Genomic DNA, 17,823 nt, shown 5'->3' on the forward strand with positions numbered 1-17,823 from the left:
AAAATGAAAATACATTTGTGAAAGAATAGAGATTAAATTGCTGGCATCTGTTTTGTTTTTTGAGATACAGAGGAAATTAAAACCGGAAATTATTCTCTAAAAGTTGTTCAAGCATTGACTGATTACTATCTACTCTGTACTCTATACTGTAAATTTAACTGAAATGTTAAAGGAATAATAATTAGGACTGGATTGTGAGGAACTACTATTTTTTAAAGCTTTGTGGGTTCAGGGCATGAAAACGAGAGTGGGTAGGTCTGGATAATTTTAGCCACGCCAACTGAGTACAAGATAGCATTAATGGCTACATCTTGGCCATCACTTTCAGTGTCACCATGTTAAAATCTCCTGTGTAATGACCTTTCACTTTTAACACTAAATTAGATAAGAGATCTGAGAAGTACTCTAAAAATTGACAGTAAGAGCCAAGTGGACAATTTAAACTTGGACTGTAATTTAAGATCATCGTTCTTATGGTGATTAACATTTACTGGGATCAACTTTAATCACCATAAGTATTATTTGTAAGTTATTAGACATTTGAATGAGATTTTGGGTGTAGTTGGGCAATTGGAGCAGAGCCACAGTTATATAATTTATATTTTTCATTTACTTTTTGATTTTCTGTATAACTTATGTCTGTATTGTTTACACTTAACTTTTTTTAAATAATTGAACCTTATCCACAGGATCCAGTTTACATTTTGTTGCTTGAAACAGAAGAACATATTTTAGTACGTTAAGATAAAAAGTTGGAGGAATATTGGGGGAAAAAATAGAGAAACATTTAATTAAATAAATGTACTACAAAGAGATTCAGAAAGTTAAATTATTCCAAGTTTAATTAGGTTGTTTAGGAAAACAAAATTCATTAAAAATATGACAATCGATAATGAAGGTTTAAAACAAAAAAACCCATTTTGAGCCGTACTCCAAACCAGTAGGTGCCGGTGATGCACACCCCAAGTTTTCTTGCTAACCGTCAAAACAAGAGAAGAAGAAGAATATTTCAGAAGAAGAAGAACTGGTTTCGTCCTGCTGTTCTTTTAAAGCGTTCTTCACATCTTGGCTCGTCGTGAGCTCTGGAAATATTGACAGTTTCGCTTTAATAGCGGTTTTTGTCTGTTTTAGCAGCTAACACCCAAAGCGAGATCAGTTAGCCTGCTAGCTTTATGAGAAGCTAACGCCCATGACAAGAAGTAGCCAGTTTCGTGCTGGAGAAACGAACAAAAAAAGTTTCACAAAGGAGATTATTGGACATTTGTTGGACGCTGTGTGACTACGGGCTCTTCTTCTAAAGAATAAAACAGGCCTAGCTGGTAAGAGAACCGTCTTTTCACAAAATTAGACAAATACTTGCTAGCTGCAGCTTTGACTCCTAGCTTCTGAAACATGTGAGTGTGTCCGCCATATTAGGAGGGGAAACAAAGGGGAGTTAACCGTCAAACAGAGCGGAGGTGTTGTGATTTTAATCCAAATCACACAGCGATTTACGGCTCATTAAACAAAATTATGTATAATAGGTATTTTCCTCAAACCTACATAAAAGAACCACAGACATCGTATATGAGTTTTCTGACCAAGCTTTTGGAAAAGGAGAAGTCTCAGCAAACTGCTCCTCCAAGCCGTTCACTGAGCGTCTGAATACCTTTGGTTACAGCTTGTCTTTTATTATCAAGCAAAAAGAGGGAGGATAGGTAAGGAAGACGGCAGAGACAAAATACTACTGCACACAGGCAGTTTCTAAGGTAGGGAGTATTTGGTTGATAAGGAGGCACCTGTGGAAACATAATTCAAGGTCTGGGAAACACAGATAACTGTTTCACATGAAGACGAACAGGCAGATGGGCCTCCAGGACAGTTTATACACACAGAAGGAAGAGAACACTTTAAACTGAAAATCACAATGATCTATAGACTGAATGTTGATTAACTATTAATTAACATTAGACTGAATATGAACTAAAGTAATAACAAAATGATACCAAAAAATCTCTAATAATGTATCATACAAGTTAGGAAGTCTACTAGTTCTTCAGCGTTTCATGACTCCAATGTAGGATTATGTGGAGGCGGTGTAAAAGAGTGGATATGTTTTCATTGCTGTAAACACAAAGGAATATCTATTAACAAAAATAATAGACTCCTCCGATTTGTAAACATATTTTTTATACTGATTTAATTGTCCCATTTAAGTTTTACTCCAGAAACTACTTCTAGCAATCTTAATTATTTTATAGAATTTTTGCAGCAGATTAAATATCTCTTCAAAAACATTTTTTATGCACATAAAATTCCTCTTTTTTTTATTTAATATCAAATTAATAACAAAAACATATGGTGTGATGCATTACATAATGAAAAGAAAAGAAAATCACGGAGCTAACAAAAAAGAAAATAGAGGTATGGTGTTGCAGAGAATGAGTATCATTAACTGTGTGTGTGTGTGTGTGTGTGTGTGTGTGTGTGTGTGTGAGAGTGTGAGCAGAAATGGTAATATGAACGACATTGAGTATGTAGATCAATAAAATAAAGTAAAAAGAAAAACAGAACACAAGTATACAAACCAAGAACAAAACAACAAAAGCAACAACAAATATATAAATATATATCTATTAATACTAGCAATAAGAATAACACATCACTAAATTATATGTATTGAACTTTTAAAATTACTCTTTAAAAGTTCACCAGGTTACACTTTGAATGTTTCAAACTGCTTTCTTCAATTAACAAAACAGGAAGGAACTGTTCGTGCATGTCTGTCTGTCTGAGGCTGAGCACCAAAGACGACTGTCCAGCTTCAGGACGTAGAGAGGTGAGTTTTAGTAGTGATGTTTTCAGTTCAGTGGATGAAAGAAAATACATCCCAACCAGATCGTTTGATGAAATGGACGCCCAGCATGCCCCCCCCAGGTCTGAAGGGTGGCATATTATTATGCACTGAAACCTACTAACACTTGAAATCTGTTTTGATTTTTTTTTTGTTTTGTTTTTTTGTTTGTTTTTTTTATAAGGTAAACGATGCATAAAAATACATTTTGTCAAAATGATTACATTTGATTTGTTTTGTTCTACTTTCAGGTCCCAAACAGCATCATGTCTGTTAACATCTGGGTGGTTGCTGGTGATCAGTTCCTCATTCAACCAGAAAGCAACTCCATTCCCGATCACAACTTACCAAATGATCTAGAGATGAAAGAGGAACCAGATCCACTGCAGATTACAGAGATTAAGGAGGAACCAGAATATCAACCAATCAAAGAAGAACAAGTTGAGCTCAACATCTCTCATGAAGAGAAATCTGTAGTGAAGCAGGAAGCTGACACCTTCATGGTGGCTGCTGGTTGGGATGAAATATTCCAAAATAAAAATGAACAGATGATGGAGACAAAGGAGGAACCAGAACCTCCACACATTAAAGAGGAACAAGAACCTGTTCAGATTAAACAAGAGGAGGAGGAACTCTACAGTCATCAGAGTGAAGGTCAACTTTTAGTGAAGCAGGATTCCTCCAGAGAAACTCCTATACATGAGGAAAAATACCACAGTGAATCAGACCCAAACCAAGACCAGATCCACCCTTCAAACTCGTATAGAGCTGAAAACCAACACCAGCACAGATGCAATAATGCACTAGATGGAGATGAAGAGCTGACAATCAATCAGAGCAACATTGTTGACCGTTCAAAACTGAAAAAGCTCCAGAAAAATATGTGTTCTTGTAAAATATGTGGAAAACGTTTCATCAGGAAAACTGCCTTGAAAATTCACATGAGAAACCACACTAATGAGAATCAACATACCTGTAAAGTGTGCAGTAAGCCGTTCAGCTATAGCAGTGGTTTGGTTCGGCACATGAGAACCCATACAGGTGAGAGACCGTTCTCATGCAAGACCTGTGGTAAAAGCTACATCAACAGATGTAGCTTAAGCGCACACATCAAAACTCACCTTGGAGTGAAGCCATTCCCATGTGGATTGTGTGATAAATCTTTCACCAAGAGGCAAAATCTGGTTTATCACATCAGACTCCACACAGGGGAGAAACCATTTCCGTGTTCAGCCTGTGGAAAAAGCTACGTAAGCAGAAAAAGCTTAACAAAACACAGCAAAACCCACATCACTGTTCATACAGACGAGAAGCTGTTCTCGTGCGGATCATGCAATAAGATCTTCAGAAACAAACGAGGTCTGGATCGTCACAGCAAACTCCACACAGGCAAGAGGCCGTTCTCATGTTCCACCTGTGGAAAAAGCTACGCCAGTAGAGATGGCTTAAGAGCACATTTCAAGGTTCACCTGCCTGAAAAGCCGTATCCGTGTGACCTGTGTCACAAAGCTTTCACGGTCAAGATCAACTTCGACCGCCACAGGAGGACGCACACAGGCGAGAAGCCATTTTCGTGTGAAGTTTGTGGTAATTTTTTTATTGACAAGTTGGCTGTGGTTAAACACATGAGAAGTCACACAGGCGAGAAACCATTTCAGTGTGATCTGTGTCCTAAATCTTTTCATACCAAATTTCATTTAGGCTGCCACAGAAGGACGCACACCGGCGAGAAACCCTATGCGTGCGACCTGTGCGGTAAATTTTTCATAAGCAGAGCTAACGTGGCACAACACATGAGGACCCACAAAGGCGATAAGCAGTTTACATGTAAAAAGTGTGGCGAATCTTTCAGTGACAGGAGCAGTATGGCCAAACACCTGAGGAGTCACACAGACAAGAAGCAGTTTGCCTGCAATGTTTGTGATGCGTCTTTTACCGCCAGCGTTCAGCTGGACGATCACCTGAGGAGCCACACAGGTGAGCAAGTCTTCTCATGCGTCACCTGTGGAGAGAAGTTCTCCAAACCGTACAGTCTGACTATGCACATCCGGACTCACACAGGAGAAAAGTCGTACTCCTGTCAAATGTGCGGTAAACTATTCACTGCCAGATATAAACTGACTGCACATGTATGTGAAAATAAACCTTAGAAAGTTGTTCAAGTTTTAAAAACATCATTTGTTTGATCCGCAGAAGGAATGTGACCCATAGCTACTATACTTGACCTACTTCTGTTGTTTTACCTGTAAACCGTTTTATACCAAAGCAAACAGGGCAATTCAGTTTTTTTGTTTTACTTCTTGATCTTCATGGTATGAAAATATCCAAATCCATCCATCTGTTGATCATGCCCATGAATTTTGGCCCATTCAGCTCAAAGCACTGAAGATGAGCTGGACTTTGGTGCTCAAAGTCTATAAATTCGTGGAGACCCTGAAGGCTCAATTTTGAGACCACTCTGGTTTGCATTGTTCATGCTGCCAGTTTGTTTCACAGCATTAATGTTCCTTTCACTGCTTTGCTAATGTTTGCAGATTTATTTGCCTTTAAAGGCAGAGAGACTCATTTCAGCTGTTGTGACGTTGCCTTAAAGATGTTAAAAAGTTTAGGTTCTTAAATCCTTTTAAATTAAAGGAAAGCTAATCAGAAATCTTTATTTCCTATTCAATATTTTTCCAGTGCTTCAGGCTGTTTCTCATACTATTGTGAGAAAGTTTTAATTATCTTGTTTTGCTGCTGATTGGCCCAGAGGACTCTTGGAAATGAGATTTTTAATCTCAATGAGTTTCTCACTTCCTGGCTAAAGTTTCTAAACATTGAAAGAAATACCTCCATATACTTGAATTTTTTTTATGTATTCTGCTTTGTATTAATTCAATTAAAGGAGGAAAAAAATTACTGAGTGTCTTATGTAATTTTCTTTTTGTTGTTTTTTACAGTTTGGGTTCAAAGTGTCGAATGCTTTTGGATCATGAAATTAAAATAATTTCCAATTTGTTTCATGTGGAGAACCAAACAAAGCCAAGAAGAAGAAAACATACAGAAAGGATATTTTATAAGTATTTATTGCATTTGTTTAAATGCAATAAATACATTTATTGCATTTAAATGTATTTATTTAAATGCAATAAATAAATTGCATTTAGAAGAGGATTCTTTATCTGAAAAACACCTGGAGGAAACGGTAAAATAACAGAAACAAAGCTTGTGAAAGGTATTTTTGGTTCGAGCGTGTTCTTCGTGCTTTAGGGACGTTACTGGAACAGTAACATAAATTCAGGAAAGTGCAGATATTAATTTGCTGCCATCTGCTCTGTTTTTTAGATCAAGAGAAAAATCATGGAAATGATTTTTTAGAACTTGTTACAACACTGCTGATCTACTGTAATGATGTTTTCTCTCAGGTTTGGATTCTTTTAGTAAATTAAACTCAATTTATTAAAAATGGTCAGATAGGACATGGTTTTAAATAAATACTGTTATTTTCTCCCACTTAATACCATATATTAACACAAGGTCTAGAATATGAAGACAGGAGTGGGTAGGTTCATCTAATGAAGAGAATCTGTGGTTTTGTTTTTTCAGTAAGCGGATTGTAAGCGGATATGCATGGTGCCAAGCTTATGGTTTTATTAGCTAGGACCCTGCAGGGTTCATGTTCAGATTTACTCAAATCTGATTAATATTACACAAGTAAGACATGAAAACTTAGAGACAAAGCTGACAAAAATTAGGAATAATACTGTGTTGCAAAACGGCAACAAGTTTAAGTCCATATATAGTAGCAGCTTTATATCATCATCAACCGACAGTCAACACCAGAGTTGGGTAGTAACTAGTTATTTTTCCTCAATTACATTTAGTTGAGTAACTTCTTTGAAAAAATGTACATTTAAAAGTATTGTACTTTTTACTTGAGTGATTTTATTGTGAAATATTTCTACTCTTGAATAAAATTTCTGGATTTTCTACCCGCTGAATGAAGAACAAACTTGAACCACAAATCCACCAGACAGACCTGCAGCTTTGAGTGAGTTTTGAGTTTGAACTTGAGTGTACATTTTACCAAATACTTTTTACTTTTTCTTAAGTAAAAATATGTTTTACAGCAGTCAAAAGGAATTTGGTATAATGAGGAAAAACAGGCAAATGATTGTAACCGAGCTTTGTTTAAAACTGGGGGAAAAACAGACAGGAAATGTGATTTTTTTTCCCCCCCAAGAGACAGTTAAATAAGAGAAGGGAAATGGTACGCAGCTTCAGGATTACAAGTTACATCTGGACATACAAGACATTTTGGATAAACTCTCTATTTCTGAATCACATAGAGAATATAGATTTTGTGAGTTTTTAATTGTATTTATTTTATTGTTTAGTTTATAAATCTGTGGAATATGTTTATATTCACACCCAATTCCAGTAGGTGGAGATGATGCTCACCAAAACGTTGCTCACCAACCGTTAAAAAGAAGAAGAGCTCGGTAGGCATAGGCAACCGCCACAACCAAAAGCAGAAGAAGGAATTTTAACGTTGGTTTCGTTCTGCTCTTCGGTTAAACCTGTCTAATCTTCACATGTTGTCTCATTGTGAGCTCCGATAGTATTTGCAGTCTCACTTTAATGCCGATGTTTGTCCGTTTTAGCAGGTCAAACACCCTGAGTGAGACCAGTTAGCCTCCTGTCTTCCTGATAAGCTAACTGTCAGGAGAAGTAACCAGTTTCTGGTTGGAGAGAATCGCGAAAAAAAACTTCACACGGATGTTATTGGACTCTTATTGGATGCTGTGCGGCTGCCAGCTCTTCTTCTAGGGAATAAAATCAATACTATCCGGTAAGACAACCGTCTTTTGACCAACCAAGGCAACAAATGATTGCTAGCTTCTGCGTTGACTGCTAGGTGCTAAAACACGTCAGCGTGTCCGCCATATTGGGAGAGGAAACGGCGACAAGTTAATCAGTACAGGGAGCGGAAGTGCTGCGGTTTTAAGCCCCATTCAAAGCAATTTATGGCTCATATTGAACAAAGCTACGTGTCATACTAGTTAGATTTTTACAATTTTTAATTTTTGTGAAATAATTAAACGAAAACTTAATTAATTACGTTTATTTGTATAGCATATTATGTACCAACAAACCAGTTCACAGTCCTTTTCATCATAAAAACATCAAACACATGAGAAACGTATAAATAAAATAACTACCCAGTAACACAGCTGACTTCCAGTTTGTAAACCCTAACACATTTTTAAATCTGATTTCATTGCTGGAGGTCTCATTTATTCTATTCTAGAGTTTTACTCCAAAAACAGATATATCCTGCTAGTTATTTTAACTTTCTACATTTAGTAATCTTTATCTTTACCCCATAAATTGACCCCACCTTATAAGAGACAAACATTTGTATCTTTTAAATGTTTGCTGGGAATATGTTGTTTTTAGTTTGTGAATTTTGTATTTTCATCATTTAAATAACATTAAGTAGTAGTCATACTATTTAACTGTCTAGAATATAAGGAAAATAGGTTTATGTGATTCTAACATTAATCTTGATCAATTATCTGTGTTGCTCTAAGAGAAATGCCCTATAATGCCCCAGACCTCAGTCCAGTAAGATAAACAAGATAAAATTATTGCAGTGTATAAGATATGGAGCTAATAATGTGTTTTGCTCCCAATACTGACCCCTGGTGGACACAGCAAATTATTTTTTTAACTAACTGTTGCCTCCTCCAGGAATAACTTCTTAACCATTTCATTTCCACTCCCTCATCTCATATTATTCCAGTTTATGAACTACAACAACATTTAATTTCCCTTTTGGATCAATAAAGTATTTTTGAATTTGAATTTAATTTGAATTTAGCAATTAGTATTTTCTGGTAAATTGCATTAAAATATTGTTTCATAGCAACATATTCACATTGATGCCAAACAGTTTTATCCACAGTATAAAAGACTAGGATACAAAACGAAATGCATCCCCAGAAAAATACATAGAAATGTGACTCTCCTAAGCAGTCAAAATTCAAAACTAATCAAAATTAGCATTAATATTTGGCTTATGAAATTACTAATGTTATGATTAATAATTTATTATTAATTAACTTTTTAATAAATTGAGAGTTTCTTTAGTTGAATAAGGGCACCATTCTACTCACCCAGGAATCATAAGTGAAACTTGTCAGTCTCTCATGAAGGAATGAAGTTATGCTACGACATTAAACTTGGCAACATTATTGATTTTAATGACCAATATGCGTTACAGGCAGGTTCTTTTATAAATAAGTCACATGGTAACATTGCTAATATTTTTAAGTTACCTTGTCAGTCATGTTTCAACCCGTTTGTCATCCATATGTGGCAGGCCTGAGGGATGTTGATGTCAGGGAGTCAAATTTTAACTGCATGATGGAGCGCTAAGTTGGCAAGCTAACATCAGTGTTAGCATAGCACTTCTGGCAGCAGAACTGCCATCAGGCTCTTATTGTGAAAGAGTGACAGATTATTTTCTTACACAAAAACAGAAAACAATCTAAAAACCCACATCTTAATAAATTAAAAAAATGCTTCCATAAATTGTGAAAATATTCAGATGATAAAATGTGCTTCTGCTAAAGGCTTGAATTTTAACATGCTTGTGGGAAGATTTCATGGAGAAACGAAAGTGTTTGACCTTTTCATTGCATTTTTTCCATACAGATGATTTAAAAGCAAAATCCAAAAATTTCTCACAATTCACTAATTTGCACTAGAATTAGTAAAATATGACCAAATGTGTTTCTCCTTCTTGCTGGATTTTCTATAATGTTCTATTGAAGTCAAAGTGAAGAAGAAAACATTAGACAGTAGAAAACAGGAGGAACATGACTATGTTGCATAAACCTGAACTGGAACCTCTTAATACTTAAACATTTTAGGTGTTTTTATGCATTTTTGTTTTTAATTACCCAAAGCAATTCATACAAACACATTTTGTCAAAACCTTTAATACTAAAGTGTTTCATTTGTTGTTCCTCCAGGTCCCAAACAGCATCATGTCTGTTAATGTTTGGGTGGTTGCTGGTGATCGGTTACTCATTCAACGAGAAAGCAACTCAGTTCATGACCGCAACTTACCAACCAATCTAGAGATGAAAGAGGAACACAGAGAACCAGACCTAAACCAGATGAAGGAGGCACCAGAATGTCAACCGATCAAAGAAGAACAAGTTGAGCTCGACATCTTTCATGACGAGAAGTCTGTAGTGAAGCCGGATGCCGACACTTTTAGGGTGTCTGCTGGTTCTGATGAAATATTCCAGCGTAAACCTGAACTGCAGCAGGTCACGGGGATGAAGGAAGAACCAGAACCTGAACAGATTAAAGAAGAACTGGAGGATCTAAAAACTGTACAAATTAAACAAGAAGAGGAGGAACTCTACAGTGATCAGGATGAAGATCAACTTGTAGCAAAGCAGGATTCCTTCAAAGAAACTCCTGTTCATGAGGAAAAATACTGCAGTGAACCAGATCCAAACCAGGACCAGATCCACCCTTCCAACTCCCCAGAAGCTGAAAACCAACTACAGGATGGATGTAATGATAAAGACCTGGTATTAAATGTAGATGAAGAACTAACAAAGAATCAGAATGACAGTGTTGAACACGCTAAAGTGAAAAAGCTAAAGAAAAGCATGCGTTTCTGTAAAATATGTGGAAAACATTTAATCAGGAAAACTCTCCTAAAAATTCACATGAGAATCCACACTGGTGAGAAACCGCATACCTGTCAAGTCTGCAGTAAGTCGTTCAGCTTTAGCAGTCATTTGGTTCGTCACATGAGAAATCACACTGGTGAAAGACCATTCTCATGTCAGACTTGTGGGAAAAGCTACATCAACAGAAGTAGCTTAAATGCACACATCAAAGACCATCTGGGAGAGAATTCATTCCCATGTGGATTGTGTGATAAATCTTTCACCAAGAGTCAAAATCTGGTTTGTCACATGAGACTCCACACAGGCGAGAAACCATTCTCGTGTCCAATCTGCGGAAAAAGCTACGTAAGCAAAAGCAGCCTGAAAAAACACAGCATAACACACAGCATAGTCGACACAGGCGAGAAGCTGTTCTCATGTGGCTTGTGTGACAAGTCTTTCAAAAACAAACGAGGTCTGGTTCGTCACGTCAAACTCCACTCAAACAAGAGGCCGTTTTCATGTCCCACTTGTGGGAAAAGCTACACAAGTAAAGGCGCTTTAAAAGAACACTCTAGAGTTCACCTCCCTGAAAAGCCGTATCCGTGTGACCTCTGTGATAAAACCTTTGCAGCCAAGATTAACTTTGACCGCCACAGGAGGACTCACACAGGCGAGAAGCCGTTTTCGTGTGAAGTTTGTGGGGATTTTTTTATTGACAAGTTGGCTGTGGTTAAACACATGAGAAGTCACACAGGCGAGAAACCGTTTCCATGTGAAATGTGTCCTAAATTCTTTCATACAAAATTTAATTTAGCGTGTCACATGAGGACTCACACTGGTGAGAAACCCTATCCTTGTGACCTTTGTGATAAATCTTTCATATCCAGAGGTAACTTGGACCGTCACCGGAGGAGTCACACAGGCGAGAAACCATTTTCATGTGAAGAATGTGGTAAATTATTTACCAACAAGATGTCTATGGTTAAACACGTCAAAAATCACACAGACAAGAAGCTCAAGAAGAGGTTTTCTTGTAATCTTTGTGAATCGTCTTTTAGTGACAACATTCAGCTGGACGATCACCTGAGGAACCACACAGGTGAGGACGTCTTCTCTGTGGAAAGAAAGTCTCCAAACTGTCCAGTTTAACAGCTGGACTCATACAAGCACTAATTTACGTGCTTGGTAAATTATTCACTTCCAGTTATAATCTGACTGGATATGTATGTAAATAAGCCTTAAAAAGAAGTTTGTAGAATATCTTTTGACAAGCAGAGGGAATGTGACCCTGAGTTATTATTACTACTTATGTATTATTGTTTTCATCACTTTGTATTTTAATGATTTTACCTGTAAAATGCATTTCATGCTAATTGAATTGCCCTTGCTTATGCAAGGGGAAATCAGTATATTTCTGTGGTAGAAAACCAGGAGCTGTCTTAACTGTAAGCCAATTATAATATAGAACGCTATTTAAAATGTTTATCTTTTATTAGCCCTGATTGTTTTTGTCTTTTATATCAAACTTGATTGCAAAGAGTTTCTAGTTGTTCAAGAAGCATCTTTTATTCTGTAAATTTGCTGGAACCCTTAATCTGAATTATTTTTGCTGTTTCATGATTGTTTTTCTGCATAATAAATGTGTATGTAAAAGAATTTAACTTTTTTTGATAAAACTGTTTAATGTCGAAGTGAATATTGATTTCTGCAAAAATAATTACAATTCAATAATGGTTAATAAAAAATAATTGATTGCATAAATATTCATTCCCTTTGGTGTTTCTAGTTTCTGGATCTTGGATCACTTGAGTCCAGTGAGTCTGTAAAATAACTCATCTGTCTGGAAGGTCCATTCACCGGTTCATCAGTATTCCTGGCTACTGCATGAATATTAAAGAACGACCAAGCAGAGAAAAGCTTATTGAGAAGCTTCAACCGTTTTATTAGAAGAATGGGGGGAAAATGCAGCGTCCAGATGTCTAAACTTTTCCACACAAACTTTCTGATTCCAAACAAATGTGCATCTAAAAATTGAGTCAAATGGGGTGAATATTTATTCAACCACTTATTTTATGCTGCATGTTTGTATTTGTCATTCTTTTGTAGAAATCTGTCTTCACTTTGACATCAAAGGCTTTTCTTTTTTAAATTTCTGTTAAAAAGGCTCAATTTTGTTGCTTAAGGTTGATTTGTTAAAACAATAAAAAGAGTAAAACATCCAAAGGGGTGAATACTTTTATACATGCTTTATATGCTTCTGCATAAAACATGAAAATGATTTACAAGATTTCAGATAAAACACACGACTAATCTAACAGCCACAGAGGAAAAGAATAAACGATAACACAAACTCAGACTTTATTATTTTTAAGGTTTTTGAGCTTGTTCGGTCTTCTTGTGTCTTTATGTTAAAACATTTGCCATAGGTCAAAGGTCAACCACCCCATCACATTTACAAAATCAAATGAAATATGATGTTAATCAACTGTGCTATGTTTGTGTAGCAAAAGATGTGCTTGTGCTGCTCTCATTTTAAAGATATTAAATGTTTTCATAGGTAATCAAAGGTCAATCAACCTCACATTTACGAAGTCAAGCCAATTTGGTGTCAATCAACTGTGCTACAAATATTTTAGCAGCACAGCATGACTAATATATATAAATTTTGTAAATAAGACTTCATTCTTACAAGACACCAACAACACTGATTTTTAAAAGACAGAATTTACAAACCTTTTCGGATGTTTTGTTTATTCCCCCATCAGTTGTACTACACACTAGAGTCCAACAGGTGGCGGTGTTGCGTCCATCTGCAGGCTGGAAGCGAAGAAGAAGAGAAAGAAGAGGGGGGGGGAGGGAGATCTATTAAAAAGTTTGTGCTTTTTTTGCTCTTTATTGAGTTTGTCTTGATATTTTATCTCATTAAAAGCAATCAAAACCGTTTCAGTCGACTGTTAACAGCGGTTTCTCTCCGTTTAAAGAGCAACAACAGCCGCAGGGAGAATGGTTAGCATCCGAGCTAAGTGAGAAGCTAACCCCAGGACACAAGAAGCAACCGCTTCCCCTTTAGAGAAAAGGATAAAGATGAGTTCACACCGACAACACTGAACGTTCATTGGGAACTGGGTTGCATTTTCTGTCACCAAAGAGTACAAGACAACCGGGTAAGAGAACCATTTTTAACGAATTGTGTCAGCAATTATAAGCTAACTGTATGCCTTAGATGCGGCGACACGTCAGCGCGTCCGCCATATTGGGAGAGGAAACATCGATCACCTAAGCTTTAAAATGAGTAAGTGAACAGATGGTTTAGCTGTTAAAGCGTTTAAATGAGATAAGGCTGGAGTTCAACACATCTTTCACATCAAAATGAGTCAGTTGAGGTGGTTATGCATACACATAAATACAGATTGTGAAAGAACGACAGTGTTGATTCACTGTAAATGAGTTCACTGTAATTGTTCACTGTGATTCTCGGTGAACAATTCAAATATTTGACCATAATGTATTATTCCAACTGGAGAGTTGGGTTTGACTCTCTGGAACATTACCTTACTGGTTTGGGTCTTGCCTAAGGAAAATGGAGTTTTTGTATCAGTAGGTAATTAGCGGACCCCTTCTCTTTAATATCTACATGCTCCCAATAGCTCAGGTTATAACAAGTAAAGAGATTAGCTACCATAACTATGCAGATGATAGTTATGGTATCATCTGATATGCAGATGATACCATAACTTTCTAACTATATTAGTTAGGGTAGCTAAACTAGTAATGGGATCATCTGCATGCCTGATGGTATCTTAATGACTCTGATGGGTTCGGAGTCATTACAGTGACTCAGAACCCATCCAACCACTGAACAGATGATTAGAACAAATCAATGCATCTATGTGCCAGAATTTTCTCCAATTGAACAGAAAAAAAGTTATATTTGGACTTTAACAGTCAGCACACAGTTTCAGTTATCACAGCTAGAAACTAGCAGTCAGGTTAGAAATTTGGGTGTAGTGATGAACTCTGACCTGAACCTTCAGAGCCACATAAAGACAATTCTAAACTCCTTCCACTCCTACAGGGAGCTCTATTCTCTGAGCTGCCTGTAGCTCAGAGAATAGACTTTAAAATACTGTTATTAGTCTATAAATCGCTGAACAGCTCAGCACCACAATACATTAAAGATCTGCTGCTGTTGGGTCAACTATCCAGAACCAGACAAACAAATGTAAAGAAAACTGCTGAAACAACTGAGTTCCTTTAAATCAAGGCCTTTGGATCCTCTCCCCAGTGACCTTTGCCCCTACAGATTACTTTGACATGATCATGTTTATATGTTGTTAATCTAATGGTAAAAATGTATTTTTTCTTTTCTTCTTTCTGTCAGGGCGTCGTCTTCATCATGTCGGCGTTTACCTGGGAGGTTGTTGATGATCAGTTTCTCATTAACAAGGAAGGAAACTTCAACCCTGACAAGAAGAAACCAAACGACCCAGAGAGGAAAGAACGAGAACGACCAGAACCAAAGCTGATGACGGAGATAAAAGAGGAAGAAGACCAACAGGTAGAACTGTTTGATGATGCAGACCAGGTTGTTGTGAAGCAGGAGACTGACTCCTTCACGGTGAATCCTCCTCCGGAGAACACCGAACCAGATGAGGAACATCAGCCAGTCAAGGAAGAGCAGGTTGAACTGAGGATCTCTAACAAGGTGGTGAAGCAGGAGGCAGAAGCCTTTACGGTTCCTCCTACTGAGGTTCTCCTCCACAGAGAACCAGAACTTCAGATGATCCAGGCGAAGGAGGAACTGGAATCTGAAGAGGTTAAAGAGGAACAGGAGGATCTTTCCAGTAATCCTGATGAAGACCAGCATCTACTGAAGCAGGAAATCAACGAAGACCAGAACCAAATCCTCTCTACAAACTCAACTGATGACGACAATCAGCAAGAAAGTGACCACAGTGAGACGCTGCATATTTGCAAAGTGTGCAAGAAATCCTTTGAAAGTAGCAGTCATTTGGCCGATCACACAAGAAGTCACTCTGGTGAAAAACCCTTCCAGTGTCTGTCCTGTGGAAAAGCTTTCACCAAACAAAACAACTTGGCCGTCCACATTAGAACCCACACAGGCGAGAAGCCGTTCTCCTGCCCCACTTGTGGAAAAGGTTTTACCCAGAAAGGTAACTTGAGCGTTCACATGGCAACGCACACGGGCGAGAAGCCGTTCTCCTGCCCGACTTGTGGAAAAGGTTTCACTCAGAAAAGTAACCTCCACATTCACATGAGAACCCACTCGGGCGAGAAGATGTTCCCGTGCGAGCTGTGCAGCAAATCCTTCAGCTTCGGTTGCCAGTTGGCTACTCATATGAGAACGCATACAGGCGAGAAACCGTTCCTCTGTGTGGCGTGTGGAAAACGCTTCTCACAGCAAAACTACTTGACTGTCCACATGAAAATCCACACAGGTGAGAGGCCTTTCTCCTGTCCCACTTGTGGAAAGAGTTTTATCAAGGAGTGGAACTTGACCGTTCACATACGATGCCACACAGGCGAGAAGCCGTATCCTTGTGAAGTTTGTGGTAAATCCTTCATCAATAAAAGTCATCTGACCAACCACATGAGGACTCATACATGTGAGAAGCCTTTCTCCTGCCTGACTTGTGGAAAGAGTTTCACCAAACAGGGTAACCTGACTGATCACATAAGAAGCCACACAGGCGAGAAGCCATATCCGTGCAAAGTGTGCGGCAAGTCGTTTGTCAACAAAAGCCATTTGACCAACCACTTGAGGACTCACACCGGGGAGAAACCGTACGACTGCAAGCTGTGCGGCAAATCTTTCACAGACTGCAGCAGCATAGCGCAGCACATGAAAACACACACAGGGGAGAAGCCGTATCCTTGTGATGTTTGTGGTAAATCCTTCCGCAACAGCAATCACCTGGCTTGTCACATGAGAACCCACACAGGGGAGAAGCCTTTTTCATGTCCGATCTGCAGAAAAAGCTTCACCCAGAAAGGGAACTTGAGTATTCATGTGAAAACTCACACAGGCGAGAACACGCAAGCGTGAGAAGGAGCATTCTGCTATTTAAATCCTGTTCAACATGTGTATAGTACAACTATTGTTATCTTAGCCTTCTGAGAAAAATATTTAAGTCTAAAGCTGTTTTCATACCTGATGGTCCGGTAGACTCGGTTCTGTTCAAGTAGCGATGTCTGGAAACCAAGTTGGTGTTTCTGAAGAACCATGAAAATAAATCTGTCATTCAACTTGTTCTTTTTTAAATATCACCAGTTTACTTCTCTGGCATCAGACTGTCACTGATTTATTTATTGTCATGAGCTGCTTGTTGTTACCGACGGTATCAGAAAACTTAATAAGCACTTAGAAAAACTGGTTACATTTCAAAATAAGAGCATCAACATAAATCACACTGAATAACTAGTGAATTTTATGAGATGTTTCTAAATATTTCCACCTTATCATTACAGTAAAAAACTAAATCCATTTTGGTTACTGAAATACTTTGAACCCGACATAAGCAGTTAAAAACAAATAATAAAGAAATAGAATTAAAATTCATATTATTACTAAACTGGTCCTGAGACAGAGGAAGGCATCCTTCACCTTTTATTCTTATTTGTATATAGTATTTATGTTGTCACTTTTTCCAACTATATGTGCTGTAAACAAATTGATTAATAAAATTCTCCTGAAATGTATTGATGGATTATTTAGTGATTTATTGAATTTTATTTTGAACCAGTTTATTTTTCCTGCATCTGTCAGACTGAAGAAACAAACCCAAATGTTTAGATATCTTTTAAATTTATACTAATTAAATACTTAAAGTTACTAACAATTTAGATTTGATTTATTTCTAGCATTTCAGAAAGTCGTCCATAAACATACCAATTCAATAAAGTAGAATTTAAAAAAGTAGATTTGTTTCAGTTACCCCGGAGTAAATCACACGCAGGCTGATTGGTTTCAAGCCTTTATTTCTGTTAATTATAATTTTCTTCTTCCAGAGGCAGAAGATACATTTTAGATCTGATTTAAAATATTAAAGCAGATCAATTAAACACATTTAAATGCAGATTGTGAGGGAAAAGCATAGATACTGTGACCTGGGTGAATAAATGTACATCCAAACAAACATGTTAGATTTTCTCTGATGCTTCAAACATTTTGACTAAATCAACCAAACGTTGCCCCGTCTGGATTCCACCACTAGATGGCGACACATTGCTCCTAAGCTGAACCTGGAATATAATCATGTCGGGTTTCAACCCGGATGGAAAATATTCAGT

The 17,823-nt window shown here is 37.4% G+C and overlaps 2 protein-coding genes and 1 pseudogene across 7 annotated transcripts; all 3 read left to right on the forward strand.

Annotated features, from left to right (window-relative positions):
- The first annotated feature begins 974 nt into the window (after positions 1-974).
- On the forward strand, positions 975-11,751 carry LOC103149998 (gastrula zinc finger protein XlCGF57.1-like). Of its 3 annotated transcripts, XM_007569418.2 has the most exons (3): positions 7,275-7,363; positions 7,480-7,664; positions 9,853-11,751. In XM_007569418.2, the coding sequence occupies exon 3, from the start codon at positions 9,868-9,870 to the stop codon at positions 11,659-11,661; it is 1,794 nt and encodes a 597-aa protein (XP_007569480.1). In that variant the 5' UTR covers positions 7,275-7,363; positions 7,480-7,664; positions 9,853-9,867; the 3' UTR covers positions 11,662-11,751. The 3 variants fall into 3 exon arrangements, with proteins under 3 accessions (XP_016535845.1, XP_007569480.1, XP_007569479.1); XM_016680359.1 differs by lacking the exons at positions 7,275-7,363; positions 7,480-7,664 and adding an exon at positions 975-1,319; XM_007569417.2 differs by having other exon boundaries at positions 7,290-7,664.
- Positions 2,318-4,967, forward strand: LOC103150030 (gastrula zinc finger protein XlCGF57.1-like; annotated as a pseudogene).
- A 1,526-nt stretch (positions 11,752-13,277) lies between the features above and the next one.
- On the forward strand, positions 13,278-17,232 carry LOC107838318 (gastrula zinc finger protein XlCGF57.1-like). Of its 4 annotated transcripts, none has more exons than XM_016680362.1 (3): positions 13,278-13,384; positions 13,494-13,676; positions 14,894-17,232. In XM_016680362.1, the coding sequence occupies exon 3, from the start codon at positions 14,909-14,911 to the stop codon at positions 16,577-16,579; it is 1,671 nt and encodes a 556-aa protein (XP_016535848.1). In that variant the 5' UTR covers positions 13,278-13,384; positions 13,494-13,676; positions 14,894-14,908; the 3' UTR covers positions 16,580-17,232. The 4 variants fall into 4 exon arrangements, with proteins under 4 accessions (XP_016535848.1, XP_016535850.1, XP_016535847.1 ...); XM_016680364.1 differs by adding an exon at positions 13,736-13,804 and having other exon boundaries at positions 13,318-13,676; XM_016680361.1 differs by having other exon boundaries at positions 13,318-13,676.
- The last annotated feature ends 591 nt before the right edge of the window (positions 17,233-17,823 follow it).

This window comes from Poecilia formosa, unplaced genomic scaffold (assembly GCF_000485575.1).
Source record: "Poecilia formosa unplaced genomic scaffold, Poecilia_formosa-5.1.2 Scaffold240, whole genome shotgun sequence".
Taxonomy (NCBI): Eukaryota; Metazoa; Chordata; class Actinopteri; order Cyprinodontiformes; family Poeciliidae; genus Poecilia; species Poecilia formosa.

Excerpts from the sequence above, each read along its gene's own strand:
- LOC103149998 (XM_016680359.1), top strand. The coding sequence starts at position 9,868 with ATGTCTGTTAATGTTTGGGTGGTTGCTGGTGATCGGTTACTCATTCAA.
- LOC107838318 (XM_016680362.1), top strand. The coding sequence starts at position 14,909 with ATGTCGGCGTTTACCTGGGAGGTTGTTGATGATCAGTTTCTCATTAAC.